This window comes from Dermatophagoides farinae, chromosome 1 (assembly GCF_024713945.1).
Source record: "Dermatophagoides farinae isolate YC_2012a chromosome 1, ASM2471394v1, whole genome shotgun sequence".
NCBI classification, from domain to species: Eukaryota; Metazoa; Arthropoda; class Arachnida; order Sarcoptiformes; family Pyroglyphidae; genus Dermatophagoides; species Dermatophagoides farinae.
This window is the reverse complement of record NC_134677.1, coordinates 5,823,135-5,850,321: the sequence shown is the minus strand read 5'-3', so window position 1 is coordinate 5,850,321 and position 27,187 is coordinate 5,823,135. Positions and strand designations below refer to the sequence as shown.

Here is a 27,187-nt window from a genome sequence, read left to right as displayed (position 1 = left end):
TGGTGAGAGAAGAAAAAAAAATTCTGCAGACTTGCAAAATCTCAGTATCTTAGTAGCTTTGGCTGTTTATTGTTTTCTTTTTGTTTCTTTCTCAAACAAATACACACAATATTATCCATTCAGCCAAATGAATCTCTTTATCTTTTTATTTTTACTAGCGAAAAACAACAACACAAACAAAAAAAAAGTATAAAAACCAGAAAAAAAAGTTCTAAATTCATCTGGATCATCATCATCATCATCATCATGATTCGAGAATTTACAAAAGATATATCAATGGATAACAATATACACATATGGTCTAAGTGCATACAACTAAAAAAAAAAAATTGTTCATGTGTCAGAATATTTTCTGCCATTGTCTTTGACTTTATATATTTATTTTATACTTTTGTTGTTTTCTGTTTGTCTGTTACTGTTTTTTTTTATTCGCTTCGTCTATTTTTTGACAATCGAAAAACAACAATTATTGGAACATGTATTTATTGTGCATGGAAATCCTATCAAACAAGTTTATGAAAAATAAAAAGCAAATGGACATAACCAGAAAAGAAAAAGCCGATGATGACCAAAAAAAAAACGAGAGAAAGAAAAAAAATCAAAATCAACCAGAATTAAGAAATAAATATTCCGAAATATGAACAAAAAATTTTCCAAATGTTTTGAAAAAATTAAAAGAAAAAAATAAAAACTATCATTGGCTACAATCAATAAAAATCCAAAAGATTTGACTTTGGTTTCATTACATCTTCTTTTTTACTTTTTTTTCTTCTCCGAACCCGAAAAAAATACTACATAAATGTAATGATGACTTATTATGTTGGAGTAAAAAAAAACATGTGGACAACGAATTGTAGAATAAAATTCTAAAGAATTTTTCAACGATGACAAGCAATGATAATAATGTTCGGAATTATTATTATTATCATCATCCAGATTTAAAATGGGGGATGGCCGGGAAAAAATATCGATATTTGGAATTTTTTGCATCGATCAAAAAAAATGAGAATAGCTCTGTATGAGTATAATGTATTTTCATTTTACATTTATCACAAAACACAAAAAAAACAATATAAACGATAAGGTATTTCAGCTAATTAAATTAATCATCTCAGAAATTCATATTACTGTGTGTGTGTTGAAGATATTTTTGCTATTTTTTCTGACAAAAGCTTGTACAAACTAGAAATAATAACCAGAAGTTTTTTTTTTACTTTTTTTTAAGAAATATATAAGATTTTTATGTGAGTATATTTTATGATTATTATTATAATGATGATGATGATAGCTTAGTTACAAATTTTGTTACAATAAAAAGTTATAATCTTTATTTCTGAAAAAATGAACAATAAATTTAGTTTATAATAGTTAAAAGAAAATTTGGTAACATACAAAGTGTTGGGTTAACATTAATAATTTTCACTTGGATCAAAAATCACAAAATTACAAGAAAAGCATAAACACACACAAAATGATTTTCACATCAAAAAGTTCGATAAATGTGCTTTCGACTATTCAGCCATATTCACAAACAATGTACCGCAACAATTCTCCCGCCGAGAATGTGATATCCAAACCAAACGATTCGTTGGTCTCCACAATTCTGTTCCATTAATTCGAATTTTTACAGTACGACATATGCCATCAGAACCATTCTTGACTTCCATTACTTGTCCAATAGGCCAATTAGAACGTTTAGTCAGATATTCAGGCAACATTAACCAATCACCAATTTGCACATCAGTCGATTTGTTGGTTGACATTCGAGCCAATTTCTTCAGGTATTGGGACATCCATAATTTGGCAACTTCTTTGACAAATTTTGATCTCTCATTTTTCATTTCCCATACGTTGTCCATATTATTTTCTTGATTTAGATTCATGGTACGACCCATCCATAGTTCAAAGGCAGAGAAAAAACGGCCATCATTTTGTATTATCGGTCGTTGGTTAATAACAAATTCCACGTAATTAAAATTTCGTTGCAAAGAAAAAAGTGAACGGGCCTTTTTTGGCAACATTTTCAAGCATTCCTTCACCAATCTAATCATTCGTTCGGCTGCACCATTCATCCAAGGCGCCAATGGTGTTGACGTTTTCCAATTAACAGTATTTGTTTGACCAGATAGGGCCAATTTATTCAATTTTTCACGAACAGCCATAAAATTGGTTGCGTTATCCGACCACACTTCCGTCGGATATCCAACTTGATTCCACACGGTTCTCAAAGTATCATATAACGAATTTTCGGACAAATTTTCGAGAACACTAACTTTAACCGCTTTTGTTGTTCGACACATAATAACGATTCCATAGCATTTTTTACCATTTGCAATAGTTAACGGTCCAAACGCATCCATCATTATACATTCAAATGGCTTCATGAACCGTTTCTGAATTTCATGTAATGGTCCCAGTGGTTGTTTAATTGCATTACCTCGGATCATTCGGCATAAGACACAATCATTAATTATTTTTCTCATATGACGATTAGCATTTGCAATTCGAACTTCATTCAAAACCATTGCTAATGACATTTCACATCCACGATGAAGCGATTTTTTATGTGCCAATTTCAACATTTCGTTAGCCAGAATTGTATTTTTTGGAATCCATATAGGGCGATTTTCCAAATCTCTTGACCAATAATGCAACAGTCCATTCTTATCGACCAAATTATCTGCGCGTTTCAATTCACTACGTTGGTAAATCAGGTATAAGGTATGTAGAGCGCTAAAATGAGGTTTTCGGTCGGTAGCACTTTCCATCCAATTCAAACATCGTTGTATCCATTTTGTCATTTTTGAAATCACACCGCATTTGTCCATCCAATTCCGCACCGTTTGATCAGGAATCCATGTTTCTCGAATGGTACAAATCAATTTCGTTACAACAGGTTCACTGCTATCAGCGATCATTTTATCAATATCGATTTCATATGGTTTGACGGTAATATAACGTTCAGCGTTACATCCTCTCGAAAACAAATCAGCAGGATTAAGTTTACCACTTATGTGCCGAAACTTAGCATGAATTTCAAACCCAGTCATTAGAATCGAGAGCAATCGACGTGCAATCGAAATCTGAAATTCATTCGGTGACGATTTTAATCGATCAATGTTTATTTGCGAATCGGTAAAAATTTCAACTTCGCCAACATATTTCAAATAATCAACAATACGCGAGGTGGCTTTAACGCCTTCATATAATGCCAATAATTCCAAATCGACGATTGTTCGACCACGTGGAGATATTTTAGACTTTCCAAAAATCAGATCTTTTCCCAAATATATGGCGTAACCATAACCATCAAAACTTGCATCCACGAAACATGACACTTGCCTTAGATCTTCAACATAACGGACAAATTTAATTTCATTCAATTCATTTAATCCAATCGTAAGATCGTTGATCTTGGATACAATTTCTTCGTCTAAATCATCATCCCAATCCTTATCCTGGATTGTAGCAAATTCTTTACGAAATAATAATTTCACAGGTTCACAAAATCCTAAAGGATCAAATAGTTGACCAATAAATCGTAATAATTTTCGTTTCGTATCAATTTTATCAGGGATTTTCCAATTAATATTCAAATAATCATCGATACAATTCCAAACCAAACCAAGCAATTTACAGCTTGACGATTCGATTCCAAAACAATCACGAATAAATGTAGAATTCGAGACCATTTTATGTAGAACAAAACCAGACGATTCAAACGATGATTTTGCTTCATTCATTACATTCAACAACAAAGATTCTGAATGAGATACGGCGAGCAAATCGTCCATATACATAGAATTTTCCAAAATACTTCGTGAATTCAACGACATGTTATTAATAATGGTTGACACAACTTGCGTCAATATTGCTGGCGCACTAATAACACCAAATGGCAATACAATCATTTGCATTATCATCAATTGATTACTTTGATTCTTCCATAAAAATCGTAAATATTGGCGATCAGATTCATCGATAACGATTTGTAAAAACGCCTTTTGTAAATCACCAATACAAAGAAACGGAGCCATTCTAATTCTCACAAGATGAGGCAATGTATTCAAATTCAATGATTCACCTTTCCAAAGCAAATCGTTCAATGAATTCCAACCGAATGACGCATTCAATACAATTCGAAACTTGGTAGTCGCGGCATCAGGTCGTTCAACTTCATGATGTGGGATAAAATACCCATCTGTTTCATTAATAATCTCGGCATGATTATTTTCAACAAATTTCATTAATTCAGATTCATATTGTTCCAAAAGACCTTTTTTGCTCAAACGAGATTGCAGACGATCAAGATGTTCAACCGCTTTATTAAAATTATTCGGTGGTCTTTTGCTTGAGAAAAACGGTAGCTTAACTTTAAATCTACCATTATCCAATTTTTCTATTTGTAAATTCATTTTTCCATCATCAACTTCTTCAGGACAATCATTTTCATTCCAATTTACAACACGTTTTTCATTTCGTTGTTCAATAACGTTGATCACTTTCATTGATTCAAGATCTATATCGCCAAACACGGTATGCCAAACACGGTGACCATCACGAAATAATTTGGCCATGTAATCTCGACCAACAATAACATTGTTTAATGGGACACCATCAGAAACATAGGCCTCTATGTTTGATTTGCCATCAGGATGCGTTATAACTATATCAGCAACCTGTTCGACGATTCGGGACATGGATTTTTCGAATCCACAAATCTTTATCGGTGTGACTTTACGCCGGCATTCTAAAGGAGCCAAATTGCTGGCAACAACTGATACGTCAGCGCCGGAATCTATTAGTATGTCACATTCATTTCTGCCGATACGGCCACGGAATTTACCAATATTAAATCCAGTTGAACCACGCACGACGTTCATGTCCGCGGTAGCCACAGTTTTTACTTCAGTTTCAGCAAAATTTATACCATGCAATGATGTCGGATGATTGCTATTACATGATGTACACTTTATTACGTCCTTTCGACGGCAATCCATTGATTTGTGTCCAGGCCATAGACATATATGACACAAACCTTTATCAAATACAATTTTCTTTTTATCGGAGCTGGACAATTCACTTTTACAAACGGTAGCCATATGTCCAGGCTTATCACACAAAAAACATTTCTTCATTGGGTTAGCCATCACAGATCGAACAGATGATACTCTGGGCTTTGGTTCAACATTTTTCACAGATTTTGCCGACAACTTAAGCTCAGCATTATGTTGTGCCCACGTTAGGGCATGGCGATGAGCCTTTTTAACCCGTTCCACAAGATCGTCCAACGATTGACATTCAGCAATGATTTTTTCTGATTCTTTTTTCCAAAATTTATTGGCAATTTTCCAAACTATTTGGGACGTGTTATCGACATAACGAGGACCCAAGTTAAACATGGCATTCGCAAATTCTTCAATTTGCGTTTCAATCTTTCCAAGACCATCGGTATCGTATTTGTCCTTCACATTGGTCATTTTCAGTATCATCGACTGGATGTACATATTTATGAGCTCAGGATCTTCGAATTCTTTCGACAAGGCTTTCCAGCTCTTTTTTATATCCATTTTTTGGGTTTCGCATCGATCCCATATCGAAGATGCTTTACCTCTTACAATACCGGAAATGATGATTCTTTTTGAACTTTCAGAAATATTTTTCCGTTCAATAATCAGCGATTCAACACGACTTTTGAACGCTGGCCATTCAGCAACATTATCCTTAAACGATTTGATTGAATTTACAATTTTGTAAATCGGTATATCATTTTTCGCATCAGGATTGGATCCACTAGACGAAACACGATCATCATCATCGAGATGACTACCATGAGTACTTCTATCATCATTATCAGCATCAGATTCATTTAGATCCACGTCATCATCACCATCATCATTATTCAATAATTCATTCAGATTAACATTATTGATCATTGCCTTCAATATATCGTCATATTTTTTCCATAATTCCAATTCATCTTCATCAAGTCCAGCCGTACGATTTTCGAATTCTTCGTTCAGTTCGGACACCAGTTTTCGATCAAACTTTTTCGATTTGAAAGATTTCGTGATTTTTGCTTTAAAAACTCGATCGGACAATTTATCCATGATTCAATAATCCAAGATTCAAATTCAAACGATCAATTCAATAAATTCAAAATTCAATCCAAAAATCAATTCGATTCAATAAGATATTCAATAAATTCAATTCAATTCATACAAATCCAGGCCAAATCACTTTAAATAAAAGAAACTTGTTACAATAAAAAGTTATAATCTTTATTTCTGAAAAAATGAACAATAAATTTAGTTTATAATAGTTAAAAGAAAATTTGGTAACATACAAAGTGTTGGGTTAACATTAATAATTTTCACTTGGATCAAAAATCACAAAATTACAAGAAAAGCATAAACACACACAAAATGATTTTCACATCAAAAAGTTCGATAAATGTGCTTTCGACTATTCAGCCATATTCACAAACAATGTACCGCAACACATCATTATTTGTCTTTTTTTTTGGGAAGGAAAAAACGAATTTTGTCTATAGAACTAATGGAGAGAAACATAAAAAAAAAATTCTGTTAACAATGAGAACAACAAAAAACACCTAAAGCATTAATTCATTAAATCCATTAATTCGATAAAGGCAAATTGTTCTGTCATTGAAAATGGACCAAGTAAAAATAAAAACAAATAGAACTAAAACAAAACAAAACAAAAAATCATAAACATCATGACGACGACAAGAAGCTGAAAGATCATAAAGAAAAAAAAAATGAAATATTGCAACAATTGTAATAAGCAACAGCAACAGCAACAACAACAACAAAAAAATGAATCGCATTAATATTTGTGTGTTTCAGATATGAGTACCCGAAAAAAATGTTTGGCCATAACATCGATGATGATGATGATGATTGTTATGGCCCTAACAAATATATAAGAAAAAAAAACAAGATTGTCGTATATATCACACAATTCTATGTTGCGAATGAATGGTATGTGTGTTTTTTTTTGTTCCAAATATTTTTCTTTATTAATGTCATTATAGACAAAGAAAAAAAAATAAAGGAAAAACACACACACACAGACACACATACATGTTAACAATTATTGCGTGACTGACTATTGTTTAAATTTTTTTTATTATTATTTTACTTGCTCTCGTTGTTGTTGTTGTTGTTGTTACAAATAAGAAAAAAAAATTGTTTTCAGGTTCAAGACTTTGGGAAAATCAATTGAATTGATCATAATGGCAATCATCATCATTATTATAATTAATCGAAATGAACCACATTCCATAATGTATTTCATGAATTTTTGTTTTTTTTTTGCTTTCCAATTTAGATTTTTTGAAAAACATAAAAATTCCATATTGATACCTATGAGTTTTTTTTCTTTGTGTATATTTTTGTGATTAAAAGTACTCATTATCACTCTCTTATTTTCCAGTTAGTATTCAAAAAAAAAACGATAACAAAAAAACCAAATCAAATAGACACATTCCCACACACACACACACACAAGCATTGATTGGTTGATGCATACAAAATCTAACAGAATCGAACCAATTTTTTCTACTATCGTATAACAACAAGAACATAAAATGACAATGATTACTGTATAATGCTACATACATACATTCCAGATTGTTTGACACTTGATCAACAACAAATACCGACAAGAATAACAATGTAATGTTCGATGAAAATGAAGAAAACAAAACAAAACAAAAAAAAAACGCGATGAGGCCCAAAAAAAAGCATCCCAAAATGTTGGAATGTTGTTTCGAATCGTTTACAATCAGATGACAATCGAAGCGTAATAGTAGCGATGATTATGATGGTCGTGGCTTGTGTGTGTGTGTGTATGTTTGTGTGCATGATTTAAGCTTCAAACTACAATGATGACAATGAGATATAATGTTTAGTACAATGGAATAATTTGGAATCATCATCATAATCATCATTGGTTGGTTGGTTGGTCGGTCGAATGGACAAAGTCAAAAGTTGGTTGCCTATGATTAAATGCTTGGTTTGTTCAACGACAAATGATCATCATCATCATTATCATTCACTATTTTAATTCTTTTTTTCAGGAATATTCCCGTTTCTATTCCCACTTTTTTTCACATCAAGGCCATTTTAGTTTTTGAATGCTTGTTGTTATTAGAATAGAATTACAAACAACAAAACAAGTTTTTGTTCAATATTATATATTCTCTAGTAATAATAATAATAATAATAATCTTTGTATATATTGTAACAATTTTGTCAAGTACGTTTTTCATACAAAACAATAAACACACAAACTCAAATAGGCAATAAGCAAGGGCTAAAATTACAATCAAGTTAGATACTATTTTTCAAACCAGAAAATAAAAGAACAAATGAATGAACTAATTGAAATTATTAACATTGTCGGTTATGTTGCTGTCATTGTCATTGTTTGATGACGATAATGCATACAATATACAATGAAATTCAAAAATATTTAACAAAAAGAAAGAAAGAAAGCACATTCATACATACATACAAAACAACGATTGAAAATAAACTAATTGAATTGCAAAGTTAGAATAACGGATGTACCGATGAAAGATATGGAACCAAAGAAGTTAGAAAGCCAACTATATTCATAGCTTTATATAGAATAAAGCAAAAATATAGTCGAACCTAACTGAATGGAACAGACGAACGAACGACGAACAAACGGATGGACAAAATTTATCCTAGGCCAATTAAAGTGACCAAATAGAACAGATAATAGAATATGGGTGCCGTTAGTCGTTGGTTGTTGTTGATGTTGTTGTTATTGTTACTTATGGATGATGATGAGCTATCAGTTTGCGTGTGTAACAATACAAGAATACTTGAATGTGACTACTATTTTTCAAGTATGTTCAAAATAAAACAAAAAAAAATACAAGAATTTTTCAGATATAAAAGCACGACAGCAACATCAGCATAAAGCAGCATAAAGAACCAGAAAATCCGGGTGAATGTTAAAAACAGGAATATTTTTTTTCTCGCTCGAACTGTGTAAATCTATCTATCAACTGATGTTGTGTTTATGACTACTAAAGAAAAAAAATGCTTCGATAGGACCAATCTGAATGATTCATTATTATTTCGTTCAGACCAACGTATGTAACGGCAAAGACGAAAAAAAAAGACAAAAAACGGATGCCAGAAGACACCAGAAATTTGATTTGATTTCATACACTTTGAAATGGCTTGCTAGTTGACTAGAATTTTTTTGAACTTGCAACAACCAGTAGCATCTACGGAAACCAATTTCGAATTGAAGTTTTTTTCTGAATTAACATTTTGAATTCACAACGCGATCAGTTTTTTTTCACGGTTCGTCTTAATCATCATCAGTTTTTTTTTATAAATGAATAAATGACCAATTCTCGCAATTTGTATGTGTGTGTGTGTGTGTTTGTGTGTATCCGCCCGTCAATGTCTTGCCAATGGCATGCAATACATACAAACAAACAATGACTGCAGAAAAATCATTCTTTTTTTACCCGGCTCTAGGGTTTGGTCCATCGGTCAGTCATGATGATCAACGAACTATTCGAAACCGAAAATAATATCCTAAAAAACAGGAAAGAAAATAGCCATCAACAACAACAACAATAACAAAAACAGAAATATATAATATGTCCAAACAAAAAAAAAATAACAATAACTGAATAGGCAGAAAAAATATTGAATAAGTTCTGTTATATTTATGTCCATCGGTCGAACGGAATGGTTGGTGGGTCGAGTTACGCTCATGTCAGCTCTTTTGTTATTTTTTTTTGTGTGTGTGTGTGTGTGTTTGTGTATTACACAAACATCTTTTCCACCAATATGAATTCTAGCAAATTTCATTCATATTATTCGTGTTCGTTCATTCGTTTTTTTTTTTTTTTTTTGGTTCTATTAAGCTGGGTTGTTCGGTTTATTTTCGCTTGGTTTGTTTTGGCTTTTTTTTTGGTATCATCAACAACATCATCATCATCATCATATTATAATAATCATTAATTAATTATACATCAACATCATTTTTTTCTTTTTATTTTCAATTTTGGTTTGCTTCATTCATTCATCCATTCAGGCAAAAATACCAAAACGAGAAAAAATTCAATTCATAAGACATGTGTGTATTTGTGGGTGGTGGATGGTTATATTATGTTTTTTTTTGTATATATGATTTGATGATCATGCAAGCCAATATTTTAATTTCATTTTTTTCCATCAAGACTAGAAAAAACTATACTAGATTAACATTGTAAAACCGATTCATTCGGTTCATTCATTCATTCAGCCATAATGATGATGTCCAATCATGATGAAAGATTTTCTTGTCATTTCAATACTTAAAATCATATAAATGGGGGAAAGACAAAACATCATATAGAATCTATACTGATGTAAAAATCCACCCACAACTATTATAGCTCGCTTGATTTTAATAATGATCATGTTGCTGATGAAGGCCTATAAACTTTGGACAGTTTTTCTGTTTGTTAAAATTGTTTGTCCACATAATTGTAGACTATTGATCATATTGTCCAGAACTGATATTCAATACTTTTTTTCTTATATCTGAATCGTAACGTGTAAATTAAATGATGACCATATAAGAAAGAAAAATGAGACAATATTATCATCATCAATATTATTATTAGTAAAAGAGTGAAAACTATCTCACTATCAAAACTCAAGTATTGATGATGTTATAGTATTTTCTCAATTTTTGTATCATTATTAATATTATTGTAGTGTGTTTATAATAAGAAATTATTATTATTGTCTATATGATGAACAACAATAACAATAATGAAAAAAATGTCCAGCCATTTTAGTTAAATACAATTTTTTTTTATTGTGCCATGGTTGGTCGATTCCTTTTTGTTGTTTTCTGGATCAATTTTTATTCGGACTATTGCTGATGATGATGATGATGATGATGATGAAGATGAAGATGATAGTATAGCCAACGCTAATTAATGATGCGTTCATTGCCTTTGACTTGATTGAACCAAGGTTGATTGGCTACTGAAATACACACTGGCCATATTGTGAAACTAATAACGGTCAACCTAAAAAATATAAAAAAAAAGACAAACCGTTTCCAAATATCCAATTTCTCGTCTAAACTAAATTTTTTTGTTTTTTTTTCACTACACTGGTTCACATGGTGAAAGTTTTTTGTTTTGTTCGTCGACAAACCCCCCAAAAAAAATGATTATCAGTGATTAATGATGAGATTATAACATAGTGAGAGAGAATGAAACAAAAAAGGTCCATCGCTAAGCTACTATTATAATCTTACTAATACTCCTATCTAACTATTATTAGGAAGGGGAGAAAAAAAGAGCTTTCCATTTCATATTATGAACATCGTCATCATCATCATCATCATTATATACCACCAACTTGAAACCAATAATAACTTACAGATATATACAGATACAATGTGACAATTATAATCGTTGAATTTGGTTTGCGTTTGGTTTGATTTTTTTTTTTTTTTTTTTTTTTTTTTTTTTGGTACCAAATCACACGAAATATAAACGAATATACTAGACAATTTTTTGTTTTGTTCGCAATGAATCGGAAACATGGAAAAATGAAACAGAATAAAAAACAAGACAAAAGCCTACTATTCCAATTGTTTTTTTTTTTTGCCGCAGCAACAGCAACAACAACAGCCGTGATAATGTCGACAATTTCCCAGCTATTCTTTTGCATTTCAATTCCATTATTGTAATATGTTGGGATTTTTTTTTGCATCGTATGCAAGTATATGACAAATATCTCTTCAATAATTCAACTTTAAATGACATATGACACATACTATAGTGTCATATAACGAATAGGGTTGGTAGATATAACTGACATAAAATATTGTATAATTGAGATGAATTTTCCTTTCAATATTTGTTTCAATTTTTTTCACGCTCTTATTGTATTTTCATTCTATTTTTTTTTTTTTTTTTTTGGTTTGCTGTTGACAATAGAATCGAATGAGAAAAAGGAAAAAAATTTTCTTGTAGATTTTTTTTACCGTATACATTATTTTCCATTATTATTAATCAACATTACAAATCATCAACAACATGATGATGATGATAGAGAACAATCATAATAATTTTCAATTTCAATCCATTAATATGATTCATATTAATTCATTTTTTCAAGCAACAAAAAAAAAAATACAATCCACCGAATGATTTGATTCGAAAACTAATCGATTCTATTACGGAGATGCGAATCTATTCTTTTATTCTTTTTTTTTTTTTGGTTCATATAACCACATCATCTACTATATAAAACAAATCCCAACCGAGAGGAGTCAGAGAACGAACACAAATATAAACCGGAAATGACTGATGAAACAAACAACACAAGTAAAGAGGAAAAAAATTATGACAACCACAAACAGTTGACATATATAGAATTTTGATTCAAGTCATTTTCATCATCATCATCATTGACAATAATGTAAATTTTCAATGCACCAAAATGAAAAAAATTATTATTTTCATCAAATGGAAATCGGCAATGAATTTTTTTTTTTTTTGGGAGTGGGGGGCTCAGATGACAAAATTTTCATATTATATTTGGTGAATATCAAAAAAAAAAAAAAAAAAAAACGGATACATATATCCGATTGTAGTAATGCACATATACAGGGATATATTTCATTTATTACTGGTAAGGATAATGTTGTTGTTCTATGAATTATATCATAATATTCAATGAAAAAACTTGTTTTTTGTAAAATAATGGGAAAAAAATTGTCATTTTTATCACAAAACGATATGATATTGGAAACGATCTATGAACATTTTTTTTGGGGTGATAATAGACAACGAATAAAAAATTATTTTTTCATTTTTTCCTTCACAATTTGTTATGCTTTCACTTCATCTTTTTTTCATGACTTTCCTTTGTTGACGATGTCGATATATATATATTTTTTTTTAATTTTCTCATTCATTCATTATTCGTTCCGGTTGGACTATGATGATGATTATCATCATAAACAACAACAACAACAACAATAACAATCACCGCCTTTTCATTGGTACTCCTCCGTTTATTAATGATCATCAAAAAAAAAAAAAAAAAAAAACAAACCGGATTCAAAATATCCGTGGTATAGCCACAGACTCTAACCAAAATCTTCTTTTACTGACTTTTTTGTTTTGTTCAGTAGACACCCATAAGAATCGATTAAGCATTTAAACATGATCAAATGAGGAGAAAGTGTAGGATAAAAAAAAACATGAATGGAGGCTGACTATTATTATTATTATTATTATTTTAGAATAAAGAATCTAAAAAAAAGGAGAATAGACTAATACGTGGGTAACATGATTAATTATAATCAAGACAACGTAAAGAAAAACTTAACATTTGGTGTGAATTAGAGAGAAAAAGAGAAAATGATCCACATAGTATTAGGATCTGAATATTAACAGAAAAACCAAAAGTTCCATTATAACAATAGACACACACACACATAGACACAGTTAATTCGTTTTCATTGCAAACATTCAGAAATACATTGTTGTAGAATTTATTACAAAAAAAAACAGAAAAAAATTGTTTGGATTCTAATTGGTTGTAGGGAAAAAAAATTTCATTCAATTTTTATCATATTCATTTTTTAGACACTTACCATCATAGATTAAGGCTGAAATGGTATTGACCATATTGATAAATATCACAAATATCAATGACAAAATTAATGTTTTCATTGCCATTGTTGGTCGTGATGATGATGATGATGATGAAATCGATGTACAATTGTTGTTTGAATCTCTTCCTCGCCTATAATGATGATGATGATGAATGATGAGTGATTTTTGTATAATTTTTTTAAGAGATTTTCTTTTTGAATAATCAACACCGTATAGGATAGCGGTTTTTTCATCAATCGACAACAATGATGATGATGATGATGATGATGATAATGATGATGATTTTGATGATGAATCATTTTTAGTATACTTTACCATTGTATTATTCAGCATTTTAGCATTATTCATAATGATCATCATAAGCGTCTTTGTACAAGTAGTAATAGTAATATCAGTATTATTAATAATACTTGTCATTCTCATCTTTGTCATCATTATCATCATTATCATTATTATTATTATTTGATGATAATAACACTCAAAAACAAGAATAAAGAAAAAAAAAACGATGACGACAACATGAAGAATACATACACTATTATTCAATTCGTATTCATTGTTTAATTTTTTCGATCTTTTTCTTTCGTTGATTATATTCGATAAACTTTTTTTATTTGGCCGATCTGAATGAATGGATGAATCCCACTATTGATGAAAAAAAAACCATAGAAAAAACCACACACACACACACACACACACGCACACATAAACACACATAAGTACACGAACAAACAATAAAAAGGATGATGATATTTAATGATGGTAATAATGATCAGAATGAATGAAGAGAGTGAATGTAGTTAATCAATAACAGCATCAAAAAGAAATAGAAAATTGGATATCAAGAACTTGGTCACACGATCATGATGATGATGAAAGCTGGAACTATGGACGGACCTTACAGTTCTATATAATATATATTTATGGGTGGATGAAAGAATAAAAAAGAACGAATTTTATCATTTATTTGAAAAAGTATCAAATAACAACAATAACAACAACAACAACAACAAAAACAAAGTTGAAAAAAATCCAAAAAAAAAGTTTTTGAATATATGTTGAACTTTTGAGTGTATTATTTGCCAATTTAAATGTCAAAATAATAATAATAAAAAAAAACAAAAGTAGAAATGAAAAGAAAATTTAATGTAAATAAAATGGAACATATTCATTCATCTATGGCCATTTGATTATAATGGCAAAAAAGAATTTTTTTTTTTGTTACAATAAACACATTTTTGTCGTTTTTCGAACCTCATTATTAGCTTGACAATTGTTGTCACCAGCGTATTTGACTAAATAAGTGGCCATTGAGTAGCACCTATCTCAAAAAAGAACGAGAATAAGAATCTTAGCCAGACAATAAATGAAATGAAAAAAAACAGCAGAAAAAAATGATAACAACAAAAACCTTGTGAATGGCGGTAACTAACAAGTTCGAATTTATCATTATTGTTAATTTTGGATAGAAAAAAAAATATTGGTTGCCCTAATAAAGATAATATGATCTAGGATCAAACTTCCTTGATTCTAGATGATGACGATGAAGCGGCATTGATTGTACATTTTATTCAATCTTCACGAGTATATGATGTCAATTATATTCGCAATAATGATGATCATCCTGATTATAGAATAAGTGATCATTTTTTGGGATTTCCATCACACACACACACACACACACCGAAAAATAAGCTTCATCAAAAAAAAAACAAAGAGAAAAAACTTTGAAAAATCTCAAATTACATTCATATAATAATCATGTTTGATAGAATTTCAAGTAAGCTGTTTTTCAGAAAAAATAGGAACATAATTTATCTATTTTATTTGATGGACCAATTTTCAAGATTTTTTTTTTCATTGTTGTACAATTTTTTTTATGTGATCCACCAGCCAATAAAAAAGAAATGCCAAAAATCAAATAAACTTGATTATTTTTGAAATGTGAATAAGTATCAATCAAACAACTACGAAAATACAATAGCAACGAAAACATTGTATACAATTATCAAATAAGTTTCCGATTTTATATCTAAATCTTTCCATCTATGCTGGGCCATAATCGTTATTATTATTATCATCAACTTGAATCTTATTAATATAATAATGTTATTTTATCGACAAAAAAAGAGAAAAAATTTTTATTCTGTTCAACTGGGTGGTATTCTGTCTGTCAACCATAGAAAACAACAACAACGAATAAGAAAAAAAAACTTTAATAGCAATTGAAGCTACGAATTGAAGAACTCATATGAATTGTAGATAAAGTTTAGATATAAAAAAAAGAAAATAAGAAATACTATGTTTTATATAGAATATTCAAGAGATAGTGTGATATGAATTTGAATGAATGTCGACAGATAAACGATGATAACAAACAATAACAACAACAAACACGACATCAACATTATCATCATCATCAAAGTCATGCTGGTTAAGCATACACTATACATTACAAGCTATGGTTGAATGGTAAGATTCTTAAATTTTTGGACGGATGGATGAATTGTATTCATGGATCGTTTGACTTGGCTGTTTGAGGTTTTCTATGTAAAATAAATATATGATAATATCAGCAGCATACAAGTTAAAAAGATAGAAAGAGACAATTCTATAAAAATTCTCAAATTCTTCTAGTTGATATTCACGAAAATATAGAAAAAATATTCTTTGCAAGGATCCTATGGATAATGATTATGATGGTAATGTAATGAATAAATCATGACAATCATAATCTGTAGCGATAATGACTGGTCATTTTTTTCTTTATATGGGTTAGAGTGATTCATTGGATGGATAAACTATTTTCTACAGCGGCTATAACGTTTTTAAGAAATTCTCTAAACATTGTATAAAATGGGGAATCTCTAATTCATTTTTAAATCCATAAAATCATTATACCTGAATTGGAAAAAATTAATGTGCCGCGAAACAATTCTGTTGTATGGCAAAATGATAAAAGTTTAAGGCTATGGAACATAAAAACATATACTACACACACTGAGAGAAAAAAAGTGGGGATGATTGATATGGCAGCAACGCGAAGCAAAAAAATTCTTGACATGAACATAGAAACACAGAAATTCTTACAATCAAAATACAGGTGAGAAAAAGGTAAATTTTTTTCAAATTTAATGGCAATAATAATAATAAAATATATGTCTAATATGAAAAATATTTTACCGGTTAAAATTATAATAAATAAGAATAATTCTATAACATTCTTGTGGTCATCTTATGTGTTTATAGATATTTGATATCTGTGATAGCCAATGCCTGGAATTTGATTTTTTTTTTGGTAATGAATCAAAATTCTCTCAAAATTTTACCATTAAATTGGTAAAATTATTTTGGTCAATTTAACATTTAAATCAATGAATATGAAATCTTTTCAAAATTCTTCATCCAATATTTGATTGATGACTATGGTATTATGAGAGAAAAAAAATTGAATTAGTATCGATCCATATTGATCGCAAATCAATCGCGTATTGGAGTGGGAGAAATCATCGAATAAAATCTGAAAATATCGAACACAACAACGAAAACAAGTCGGTTATTATTCTTATATACTTATTATTATTTATGCCAACGGGACAAATCATATTTAATAATTCAAAGAATTTAATTCAATTTAATTCAGTTCACATTGTATATAATATCGCACGATGCATTTTCATTTTATTATTATTATTATTATTATTTTTATTCTCACTTTTCTTTTTCTTTTTTTTCGCGCCTAATATATAAAAATAGGAAATAAGAAAAAAGAAATAAAATAAAATAAAATCATTCTCGATCAACAACAACAACAATCACAAAAATCAAACACCCGTTTTGATTTTTTTTTCATTCTCTCCTCCTCTACTCAATAGTATAGAAAAAAAGCTTGAAAGTTGTTGTTGTTGTTGTTGTCAAAAAAAAAGACGACAAAATGTTGGAAAAGGCAGCAATGAAAGATCAAGCAGAATAACCGATCGTCGGCACCAATTTTGATGTGATTTTTTTTTGCCTACTACATTCTTAGGTTCCATTTCATAGTTTATAAGCGTGTATAATAATATATAATATATAATAATATAATGTGTGTTTGACGGCAACAACGGCGGCTAGACACATGGAAATCGACATTGGTGAATTTTTTTTTTTTGCAAAATGAAGAAAAAAAAGATTGAATAAATGAATGAATGAATGGAAACTAACCATCATCAAGCACGCATCAATGGCCAACAAATACATACACACACATACACAAACACGAACATGAAAAGTTCTAACTGAAATAAAAATCATTTAGAATTGAAAAGAACTTTATATTATTATATTAAACGAAAATGAATAAAATTGTTAACTATAGTAGTGATAGTGTTCCATAATAAAAACAACGCCGACAACATTCAACGGATGAATAACAAAATTGAATGAATGAATGAATGAATGGATGGATGGATGGATGTGGAAAAAAATGTCTAATGACAGATGAATTTCATTGATTGATAAATGATTCTTGCTGTTGTTTTTTTTTTGTATTCTTGTACCACATTAGATTGTCCCTCTTTTCTTCTTGAACAGTTCAATTAGATATAAGCATACAAATCAAAGATTTAAATTTGTGTTTATATATGGGTTGGTTGGTGGTAGAATATGGATCGTAAAGTATAAGAAAAATGAAAATTTTGAAAATGACAAAACAGCCAGAAAAAAAAGATTAATTTGATACATACAGAAATCAATTGTATGTTATATAACGGAAAGAGTGGGAAAGAAAAAGAGTTTGAATGTATAGAATTGTCGTAATTGAATCCTACAATTCAAATGTTGAAAAAATGAATTTTTGGTTTTACTTGCATCAAAAACAAACACCACAAAAACACACATCGGTCAAAGAAAGGAAAAAAAGTAAAGCTAGTATAAACGAATTTTAGTTTTTTTTTTGGGGGGTGGATCAATTTTCTTACTGATTCTAAATATTGTATTTAAGAAGGCCAATATATATATAGCCAATTTGATTGGAAATTTTTTCCTATCCAATAGGGTATTGGCGATTGTCGTTGGTTGATGGTGGTGGTGGTGGTGGTAGAAAAAAAAAGTGAAATGATTTATATATTTGAAACAAAACAAATTTTTTTATTTATTTATTGCATTTTTTTTCACTTTCATAGATTCGATGATTTATTATCTTCAAATCTTTTATTCGACGACGATCATGATGATGATGATGATGATGATGATGGTCATTTACTATGGAATAAAGTGAAAAAAAACTATTTTTCTTCAAATTCAATAGTTATTGTTGTTGTTGCCGTCGTTGTTTGAAAGAATGGCAAAAAAAAAAATCAATTTCCATTGAAAATCCATCGTCCATCAATTGAATCAGAATAGAATTTCAACAACAACGCATCTTGCTAAGCAAAATGAATTTTATTTTATTTTATTTTATACACACCCCCACATACATAAGAAAGATATTGCAAATGTTTTTTTTTATCGTCACTGTTGACGATGATGATGATGATGATGATGATGATGATGAGAAGAAATTTTGTAAAATTTAACGATTTGTAAAAGTGAAAAAAAATTTCTAGTTATTTAATTAACGTTCAAAACGATGTTGTTGATGATGATGAAAATACGGATTCAGGAACAACATATTTACAAAATAAATGCCAACAAATTTTTTTTTTTTTTTTGAAATAGAAAATGCTAAACACAACTGGTTGACAGAAAATGTTGAACAAGATTTATAACAACCAAACGTAAAATTCTTTGCGCCCATCGTTGTTGATATTTTCCATCTTCAACAAACACACACACACACACACATTCATTCGAATATAAGACAAAGCATAGAAGAAAAAAAAATTTCCAACTTATAATTCACCTTGTAATATTTTGTTGTCAACCATAAACATTATATATCTTGACACCACACATTATATACGAGAGAGAAGAAAAAAAAAACAAATTCACAAAATTTGATTTTGATCAATGAATAAAAATTCTTCACAAATATGCAAATATACATAAATATTACAACATTAAATTTTATATATGAATATTTATTTGGAAAAAAAAAATTTCGATGTTTATGTTTTCGTGTGTGTATGTTCCTGTGTGAATGCGCGTCCGATCAGTTGGTAAGTTACACGACAACTGCAATTGCCGGGATAGTTTAACCATACCGAAAACCGTATCCGTGTTCGTTGTTCATGATTCCGTATTCGCCGTTGTTTCGGTTGCATATACTACTATCATATTCGCTTGAACATAGAGAATCCAACCAAACATTGTACAACAGACGACCATTTTTACAGGAACTGTATGAATTTTTTTTTCTATTCCAGCTAGAAATATAAATGTAGAAGCATATAATGATGATAATGGATAAAAAAAACGGATCTAAAATTGATGCTGCTGCTGGGCCAATATCTGAATGGAGTGGTATAGTTGGTGATGGTATAATTGACAATGATTCTTAATCAATCTATCATAGTTCATTTGAATTTGAATTTATTCGACACTGAAAGACCTTTTTTTGTAATATTTTAGTATCAAAGGATTTGAGATCATCATATTTTTCATCAAAATCTATAAACATTATCAAATAGTCCATTACTTTCATGGCTATATTTTTTTCATGTGAGTTTTACTAAACACATACAATTATCCATGATTTATTTTTTGTCATTTTCATTTCCATTTTCATATTGTTTCGAAGTTTAATGGTCATTATATTAATCTGATAATGATGATTTTCAAAGAATTGGCTTAAAATCATTATTATCATCATCATCATCATCAAAATGAAGGGGACAAAGTAATGCTAGAAAAATTCGAGTGAATAAAAAATGAAGCTTATATCATTTTTAGTATCGTGTGAAACAAAGAAACACACACACACACGCAATGGAACAAATACTCGACAGTGATGATAATTAGATATTTTTTTTCAGTTGATGGTAATAATTACGACATTCCAAAAAGTAGTTGTAAAATTTATTTCCGCATTGTTCACCATACAAAAGATAGCTATTTGTCTATAATAATGGCATCATCATAATTGTCGTATATATATCACACGGTAAAACATTCTCTGTATCACCAAAATGTAGTGATGTAATTTATCTAATTTATTTAACGGGATTCATTTCATTATTATTATCAAGTTTTTTTTTCCATTCACATTCGCTCATTATTATTCGTGAAAGTAAAAAAAAAAATTCATTCCCATTCCAAATTCTTGACAACAACACAGAACAGAACATTGTTGTTGTTATTATTATATAATAATATTTTCAATGATGTTATACATCTGATTCTCGTCATTTGATTCACATCAGATCTAAAACGAGAAAAAAATATCATCATTTTCACCATCATTGCTGTTGGTGCAAGTGTGTGTGTGTGTGTGTTTGTCATTTGAATTACACGAATTTCTATATTTTTATCTTTTGTGGTTTTTTTTGCATTCTATAGATTTTTTTTCAAACAATTTTTTTTTTGATTGTTTGAATGTACAACTATCATGCTATTATAATAGCATTGCTTTTGTTCTTTGCATTTTTCCTCTAAAATACCTATCTATCTATAATGTTTTTTTTTTGTGTCTTTTGGAAACGTCGTCCCATCAAAATTGTCGAATATCAATAATAATGTGTGCTGTAAACAATGTATATATACATGTCAAATTCATACCTGGATTTTTTTTTTCTTCTCATTCTCATTTTATTTTCTTGCAATCGCTGTCATTGTCACCTCTATACTAAAAAAATCCAACTAAAACATTACATTTAGATGTCATTTAAATACATGCATGTGAAAATGATACATTCAATTCCGACATTTTGTGGCCCTTTTTCCCGTAACTAATGAAACTGAATTATATGAACTCATATCTCTCAACATTGCATGATAAATAATAATTTCAAAATGGAAGCGAATTTTCCGATCGATTTGATTTTTTATTCAAGAATTTTGAATACGTACATTATGAATGTAGATTTCATAAATGCCGAATGCCAGCGTGAATTCTTTATTCAGTACAAACAATGTTGACCAAGACAATGATGAATTTAGTTTTTATTTTCAAATAAAATCGAGTGAAAATGTTTTTCTGAATTACAAAAAGTTCGGTTCTAATTTTCCATACTTTAAGCTAATAAATAATTGATTATACTAGAATTTTATAAAATGAATGTTGATAACAATTCTGATCAAAATGAGGTGAGTCTTGATGTCTTATTTTAATCATTAAATGTATTTAAAATTTTGAATTTTGATAGTCATTGGAAGCACCTGAAGATGATGATTTTGGTGATTTCGAAGGAGCAGAAGATGAAGCTCCAGAAGCTGTACAAGCAATGATTGGTGGTCCAAATTGGGTTTATCCTGGTGAGTTTTTCGTTAACTCATATTTTTCACTGTTAAAATAATTTCTTTTATTATATAGATCTTGTAAGAATACAATCATCAAATAACAATACTCAAAACGATATAAACAATCCTGAACTTAATAATTTCAACAATCAAAATCGACCAAGCTCACATCGAATATTGGATCCTCCTGATGTTTCTTTACTCACAAATATTTCAAATTCTCATTGCTCGAAACCACAACAAACATTAGATCTTTGTAGTTCATTAGGATCATCATCGGCTAGTGCTTCGAAATTGATATTCAATACTGCAAATAATTATGTATCACCAAACAAAAGCTGTACTGGTCCAACTAGTGTATCGTCACCATCGTCTGGATCATCATCATCATCAATGGCTGTAACAAATATGTCCGGCCTAATCCTAAGCAATTCATCAAATTCATCCTCTCCTAGTTTGTCTAATAATAATAAAGGTAACAGCTTGAACCATCCTATTCCATCAACATCGAATGGTATTATTTCATCATCCACATCAGTGTTTGGTCTGAATCAACAACTGGCACAAATGGAACAACGAATACGTTCGCTTCAGACGGAAAAACGTTTACTACAAGAACAGCTTTGTGAACGCGATAATCGAATCAATGATTTGCAAAGAATTGCTCATCAACAACATCAATCTGGTTTAGAACAAAACAGCAATGGGAGATTATTAGAAGAAACGATTGGTCGACGTATCGATTCTGCACTCGAACGTATTGAAAGCAATTTGGAAACATCAATTACCGATCTACTAAATCATGTGGAAAGATTGGAGAGAAAAGTGGATAGTAACAATTCGTCTGGATCGTTGATAAACGGTATGGTCATTGATAATGGTGGTGGAGAATCATCACATCATGAGTCATGTCTTCAACTATTTCAACAATTGAAACATGAACAGCAACAAGAACGACGAGAATATATGAAAACATTGTCGAACATTTTATCTCATGCATTACAAGAGCTAAACAATACATTCAAACAGTAATTTATTATTTTCAAAGACAAAAAATTTATTTTATTTGTAAATATTATTTTGTACATCATTCTTTGATCACCTTTTTCATGAAATATGAATTTGTAAATTTGTTTTCCACTACGAAAAAAAAATCGAATAAATATATCAGATTAATTACCAGTCGACCTCAAAAGATTCACTTGATTTTGAACTATGATTCGAATGATCAACAACGTTCGAATTGTTCTTGGCCATCATGATCATTCCGTTTGAATTTGAATTCGAACTGGTTTTGGGTTCAACACCGCCATTTATCCTATTATTATTGGTATCATTTTCAAGTTTAGATGAAACACTTGCTATAGCAATTTGAGAAGGCTGTGTGACATTTTGAAATTTCAGTGATGATGAAAATATTGAATCTGACCCTTTAACAATATTTGATGTTTTTTCTGGAGATCGCGAAATACCAGTAGCAATCGAATCAATCTTGTTTAATTTTTTTGAAGAAGTTTCTAATTCGGATGCAATGAGCAATTCTTCATATAGGGTTCGATGTACTAATGGTGAGTTTTGATGGTGGTTTTGGTCAGATCGATCTAATGAAGCATTTTCTGGTGGGTTGAAACGATTTTCAAACTGATTATGATGGTGATCATTCAAATTATCACCGCTTACATCATTATTGTCATCTATGATCGATGAAACGTCGGGTAATTTATTATTGGACATTTTTTCATAGATTTTATCTATAATTTTACGCACAAATTCATCCGAAGATGATTGTCCTAATTTTTTCGGTGAATTATTCTGGCTCTCATAGTCATCTTTTTCCGTTTCGAATGATTTGTAAAATGTCGATTGTTCGTGCTGTTTTTCATTATTTTCTGCTGTACTACATGACGATAAACGATCTTCTACCTCTTCTGCTTCTTCATAGTCATCATGAAGAATATGTACATCACCACTCCTATGAAGAATTCCGTATTTGCTATGGTTATTATCATATTCAAGATCATTCTCATTATCATTGCATAATCTACATCCTCTAACATGTGAATAGCGATTCTGAGGTTTATGGAATCCATCCATTGAAATTGAACGTTGATGATGATATGATGAACGATGATGATTCAATGTCGCAGATGATGTAGGAACATGATATAACGAATGTCCTCGATGGTGGCTTATTTGATGTTGATGATTATTGCCATTTGAAAACGATACTGATGGTCGAAATTGATTAAAAGTTTGCGTTGTACTAGAAAAATCGTTGTTCCTAAAAAATTAATATGGAAATCAAAAAATAATTCCTTTGTTTTAGATAAATACTCACAATTTAGCGAGATGATCCTTAATGAACGCTTGCAAACGTTTTACTTGACCGTTTGCTGCTTCATATTTAGAAGAGAATTCTTCTTGATCAGCCTGAAATTTTTGCTTGAGCAACACCGATTCTTGTTCTGCTTTTCGTAAATCTCTTTTTAAACAAATAATTTTCTGATCATTCGAACGCTGTTCTCGTTCCCATCGCTCTCGATCGCGTTCTAGTTCTTGATTTTTACTTTCTAAACTTTCTTTAAGAATTTGAAGTTCATTTTTGAATGCTCGATTTTCAAATTTAGTTATCTGATAATCTTCCATACTATCGACTTTTTCCTTTAGCACTTCATTTTCCTTCTTTGTTATTTCCAATTCTTTACGATATTTTGCCAATTCCATATCGCTCATACGTTTGCTATCAATTTTTTCTTTGACAATCTTCACTTGTTCATGTAATCGAGCTTCAACTTCTTTAACTCGTTCTTCTTTTTTGATCAGATTACTTTTATCAATCTCTAGCTCGTTGAATTTTTTTCTCAATTTTTCAATTTCGAATTTCATCTCTGCTTTGATTCGTTCACCAACAATTTCATTGATCATCTGTTCACGTCGCATTAATTCATTAGTTTTCTGGTTGAAATCTTCAACACGTGATTTAAGCTCTTCTTCACCTAAACGTAATTTTCGTTCACGTGCATCCAATTCGATACGTAATTGTTTATCCCAATCTTCTAATTTTCTTTGATCACTTTGAAGCTTTTCACGTTGTCTTTCTAGCTCTCTTTTCTGTAATTCTTTTTCAATTTCAAATTCATAACGAATTTGTCGTTCCCAATTGGCTATTGATGATATTCGATCCATAGATCGATGAAACAATGGTTTCATTCCTTGATCATCAGTATCATCTAAATTTTGATCGTCGTCACCTTGATGACACCCGGTTTCTTCATCGCTATAATATTGTTCAGGTTTATTATTCAATTTTGTACTACTTTTTGAATGAATAATTCCATTGGAAATTTGTTTACGTCGAGTTGCTATGGCCGATTTCGGTCGTATCATTCGTTTTTTTGTGGCAGGATTCTTTCGAAAATGTTTACCCATGCTAATTTCATTATTCAATGTCGGTGTCATATGATCGATTTTGGCTACAATTGGATTCCCTGTTTTTGCATCTTGTTGTTCGAATTCATCGGCTTTTAACCGAACAAAATCATCAACTATTTCACGACTCATTTTCATATAACGTGCTAATGATGTTGTACGGAATGTAATGGCATGATGATGATGATGTTTATTGAAATTTCGAAGTGAATGGAGAAATTCGCGATCGTTATGGTGATATATTGATGTTGGCCGATCTTCTATGTTTTCTCTTTGTTTGGACAATGAATCTAAATCCAATAATGATGAATATCGTTCAGGTTTCTTTTTAGTATTAGTATTGTATGAAATAATTTTTTTCAATTGCTTATCATTTAAATTTTGATCACTATTTTGAGCAAAAGAATTTGGTTTGGCACTTCTTGTCGCAGATTTGTTGGCCGATTTTCTGGTATTCCAAATATGACCAAAAAGAGGATTACGAATATTTGGTCTAGCGACTGGTGGCGCCATAGATTTTCGGTCCATATTGATTTCGTACTATTATTTAGAAATTTACAATTAATAATTCAATCAAAATAAAATCTGATCATTTCTTACTTTGTCAAAAATTAGCCACGTTCATTGCACATGTTAAAGAAGACATTCCATGTATGAATAATGAAAAAAATTATGATGACAAATCTTTTTATTTGAAAAAAATATAAATGCAAGAACCTACCGGGCTATATATACTGGTAGTGTGTATACCAATTCGGTATGATTCACTCGAATAAATGTAACCAATGGCAACCGAAAAACTCTACCGCCAAGTTTGTAATAGTTAATTTAGAATTTTTGTATTTAAAATTTAAAAAATTATCACAATTCAAATTTGTACTGAAATTTGCAATGAAAAAAAATAAGATGTTTTTAACGATTTTGGCACAAAATTATTTTTAAAGAATTTTGGATGAACAAGTGAAAAAATTTTAACTGTAAAATTATTTTCCCAAAAACAACATTCGTTGTCGTCTTCTTTTTTTTCAGTTGTCATTCATCGTCCAAACAACCGATGGCCAAGACCAAAGTTTGAGGATTAAATTCAACAGGTAGGCAGGAGCAAACCTGAAAACGAGCAGCCACTACAACTAACACGACAACGACCACCAATTTGATTGTTGCTCATAATAATAATAATAAAGTCGATGGCGACGAAGAACGACTGGAATCTATCGTCGTCGATAAAGAAATTGTGTATTTGTGTTCTGTATATTAACTTTTGAGTGTGTTGCAAGACTAGTTTCTTCGCATATCTTTCTTATGACGTTCAATGTCAATGTCTTGTGGTCTTGTATAGGTAGTCATTTCATTTGTTGGTTCATAATTTAGAATGGTAAAGGCCGCGATAATTTCTGAAACACTGAAAAACGTTAATACATATTATACTAATCATTTAATATAGAAATGATTAGACAAATAGCTGAAATAACGATCCAGAATAGCTTAATAGCTATTATCAGTAAAGATGTCCAAAGATCAACGATTCAAGTTTTTTTTTCATGTATGGTTTCAAAAAATAATGAAACTAAATTTCGATAAAAATGAAAAAAAAATACTAAATTTACTTACAAGCATTTAATTGTCAAGAAAAGACAAAAACAATTAGAGTACAAAAATATTAAGAATTTC

General features: G+C 30.1%; 4 protein-coding genes across 8 annotated transcripts in view; 1 reads left to right on the top strand and 3 right to left on the bottom strand.

Annotated features, from left to right (window-relative positions):
- LOC124492032 (uncharacterized) overlaps positions 1–19,830 on the bottom strand; it is a 41,645-nt gene extending 21,815 nt beyond the window's left edge. The window contains exons 1-2 of the mRNA XM_075735897.1: positions 19,168–19,830; positions 13,690–14,617 (exon numbers count right to left, since the gene is read on the bottom strand). Coding sequence (XP_075592012.1) covers positions 13,690–14,161 — 472 coding nt within the window. The 5' untranslated portion in view covers positions 14,162–14,617; positions 19,168–19,830. The remainder of the gene's footprint in view (positions 1–13,689; positions 14,618–19,167) is intronic.
- On the bottom strand, positions 1,301–6,500 carry LOC142598200 (uncharacterized). The gene is made up of 2 exons (XM_075735492.1): positions 6,347–6,500; positions 1,301–6,287 (listed from the first exon to the last, which is right to left on the bottom strand). The coding sequence occupies exon 2, from the start codon at positions 6,108–6,110 to the stop codon at positions 1,512–1,514; it is 4,599 nt and encodes a 1,532-aa protein (XP_075591607.1). The 5' UTR covers positions 6,111–6,287; positions 6,347–6,500; the 3' UTR covers positions 1,301–1,511.
- Positions 19,831–21,017: 1,187 nt separating the features above from the next.
- LOC124492047 (uncharacterized) lies at positions 21,018–23,274 on the top strand. 2 transcript variants are annotated; one of them, XM_075735890.1, is made up of 4 exons: positions 21,750–21,934; positions 21,994–22,102; positions 22,161–22,370; positions 22,563–23,274. In XM_075735890.1, the coding sequence occupies exons 1-4, from the start codon at positions 21,902–21,904 to the stop codon at positions 23,117–23,119; spliced, it is 909 nt and encodes a 302-aa protein (XP_075592005.1). In that variant the 5' UTR covers positions 21,750–21,901; the 3' UTR covers positions 23,120–23,274. The 2 variants fall into 2 exon arrangements, with proteins under 2 accessions (XP_046910769.1, XP_075592005.1); XM_047054813.2 differs by having other exon boundaries at positions 21,018–21,934; positions 22,161–23,274.
- LOC124492046 (uncharacterized) lies at positions 23,120–27,169 on the bottom strand. 4 transcript variants are annotated; one of them, XM_075735877.1, is made up of 4 exons: positions 27,128–27,169; positions 26,238–26,318; positions 24,426–26,016; positions 23,120–24,368 (listed from the first exon to the last, which is right to left on the bottom strand). In XM_075735877.1, exons 3-4 carry the CDS (start codon positions 25,652–25,654, stop codon positions 23,264–23,266), a joined length of 2,334 nt encoding a protein of 777 aa, XP_075591992.1. In that variant the 5' UTR covers positions 25,655–26,016; positions 26,238–26,318; positions 27,128–27,169; the 3' UTR covers positions 23,120–23,263. The 4 variants fall into 4 exon arrangements, with proteins under 4 accessions (XP_075591992.1, XP_075591978.1, XP_046910768.1 ...); XM_075735863.1 differs by lacking the exon at positions 27,128–27,169 and having other exon boundaries at positions 26,238–26,547; XM_047054812.2 differs by lacking the exon at positions 27,128–27,169 and having other exon boundaries at positions 24,426–26,009; positions 26,238–26,495.
- Between the last annotated feature and the right edge of the window lie 18 nt (positions 27,170–27,187).

Excerpts from the sequence above, each read along its gene's own strand:
- LOC142598200 (XM_075735492.1), bottom strand. The coding sequence starts at position 6,110 with ATGGATAAATTGTCCGATCGAGTTTTTAAAGCAAAAATCACGAAATCT.
- LOC124492047 (XM_047054813.2), top strand. The coding sequence starts at position 21,902 with ATGAATGTTGATAACAATTCTGATCAAAATGAG. Across the intron at positions 21,935-21,993 it reads ACAATTCTGATCAAAATGAG|TCATTGGAAGCACCTGAAGA; the intron begins GTGAGTCTTGAT and ends GAATTTTGATAG. Across the intron at positions 22,103-22,160 it reads TCCAAATTGGGTTTATCCTG|ATCTTGTAAGAATACAATCA; the intron begins GTGAGTTTTTCG and ends TTTATTATATAG.
- LOC124492046 (XM_047054811.2), bottom strand. The coding sequence starts at position 26,044 with ATGGACCGAAAATCTATGGCGCCACCAGTCGCTAGACCAAATATTCGT. Across the intron at positions 24,369-24,425 it reads AAGGATCATCTCGCTAAATT|GAACAACGATTTTTCTAGTA; the intron begins GTGAGTATTTAT and ends TTAATTTTTTAG.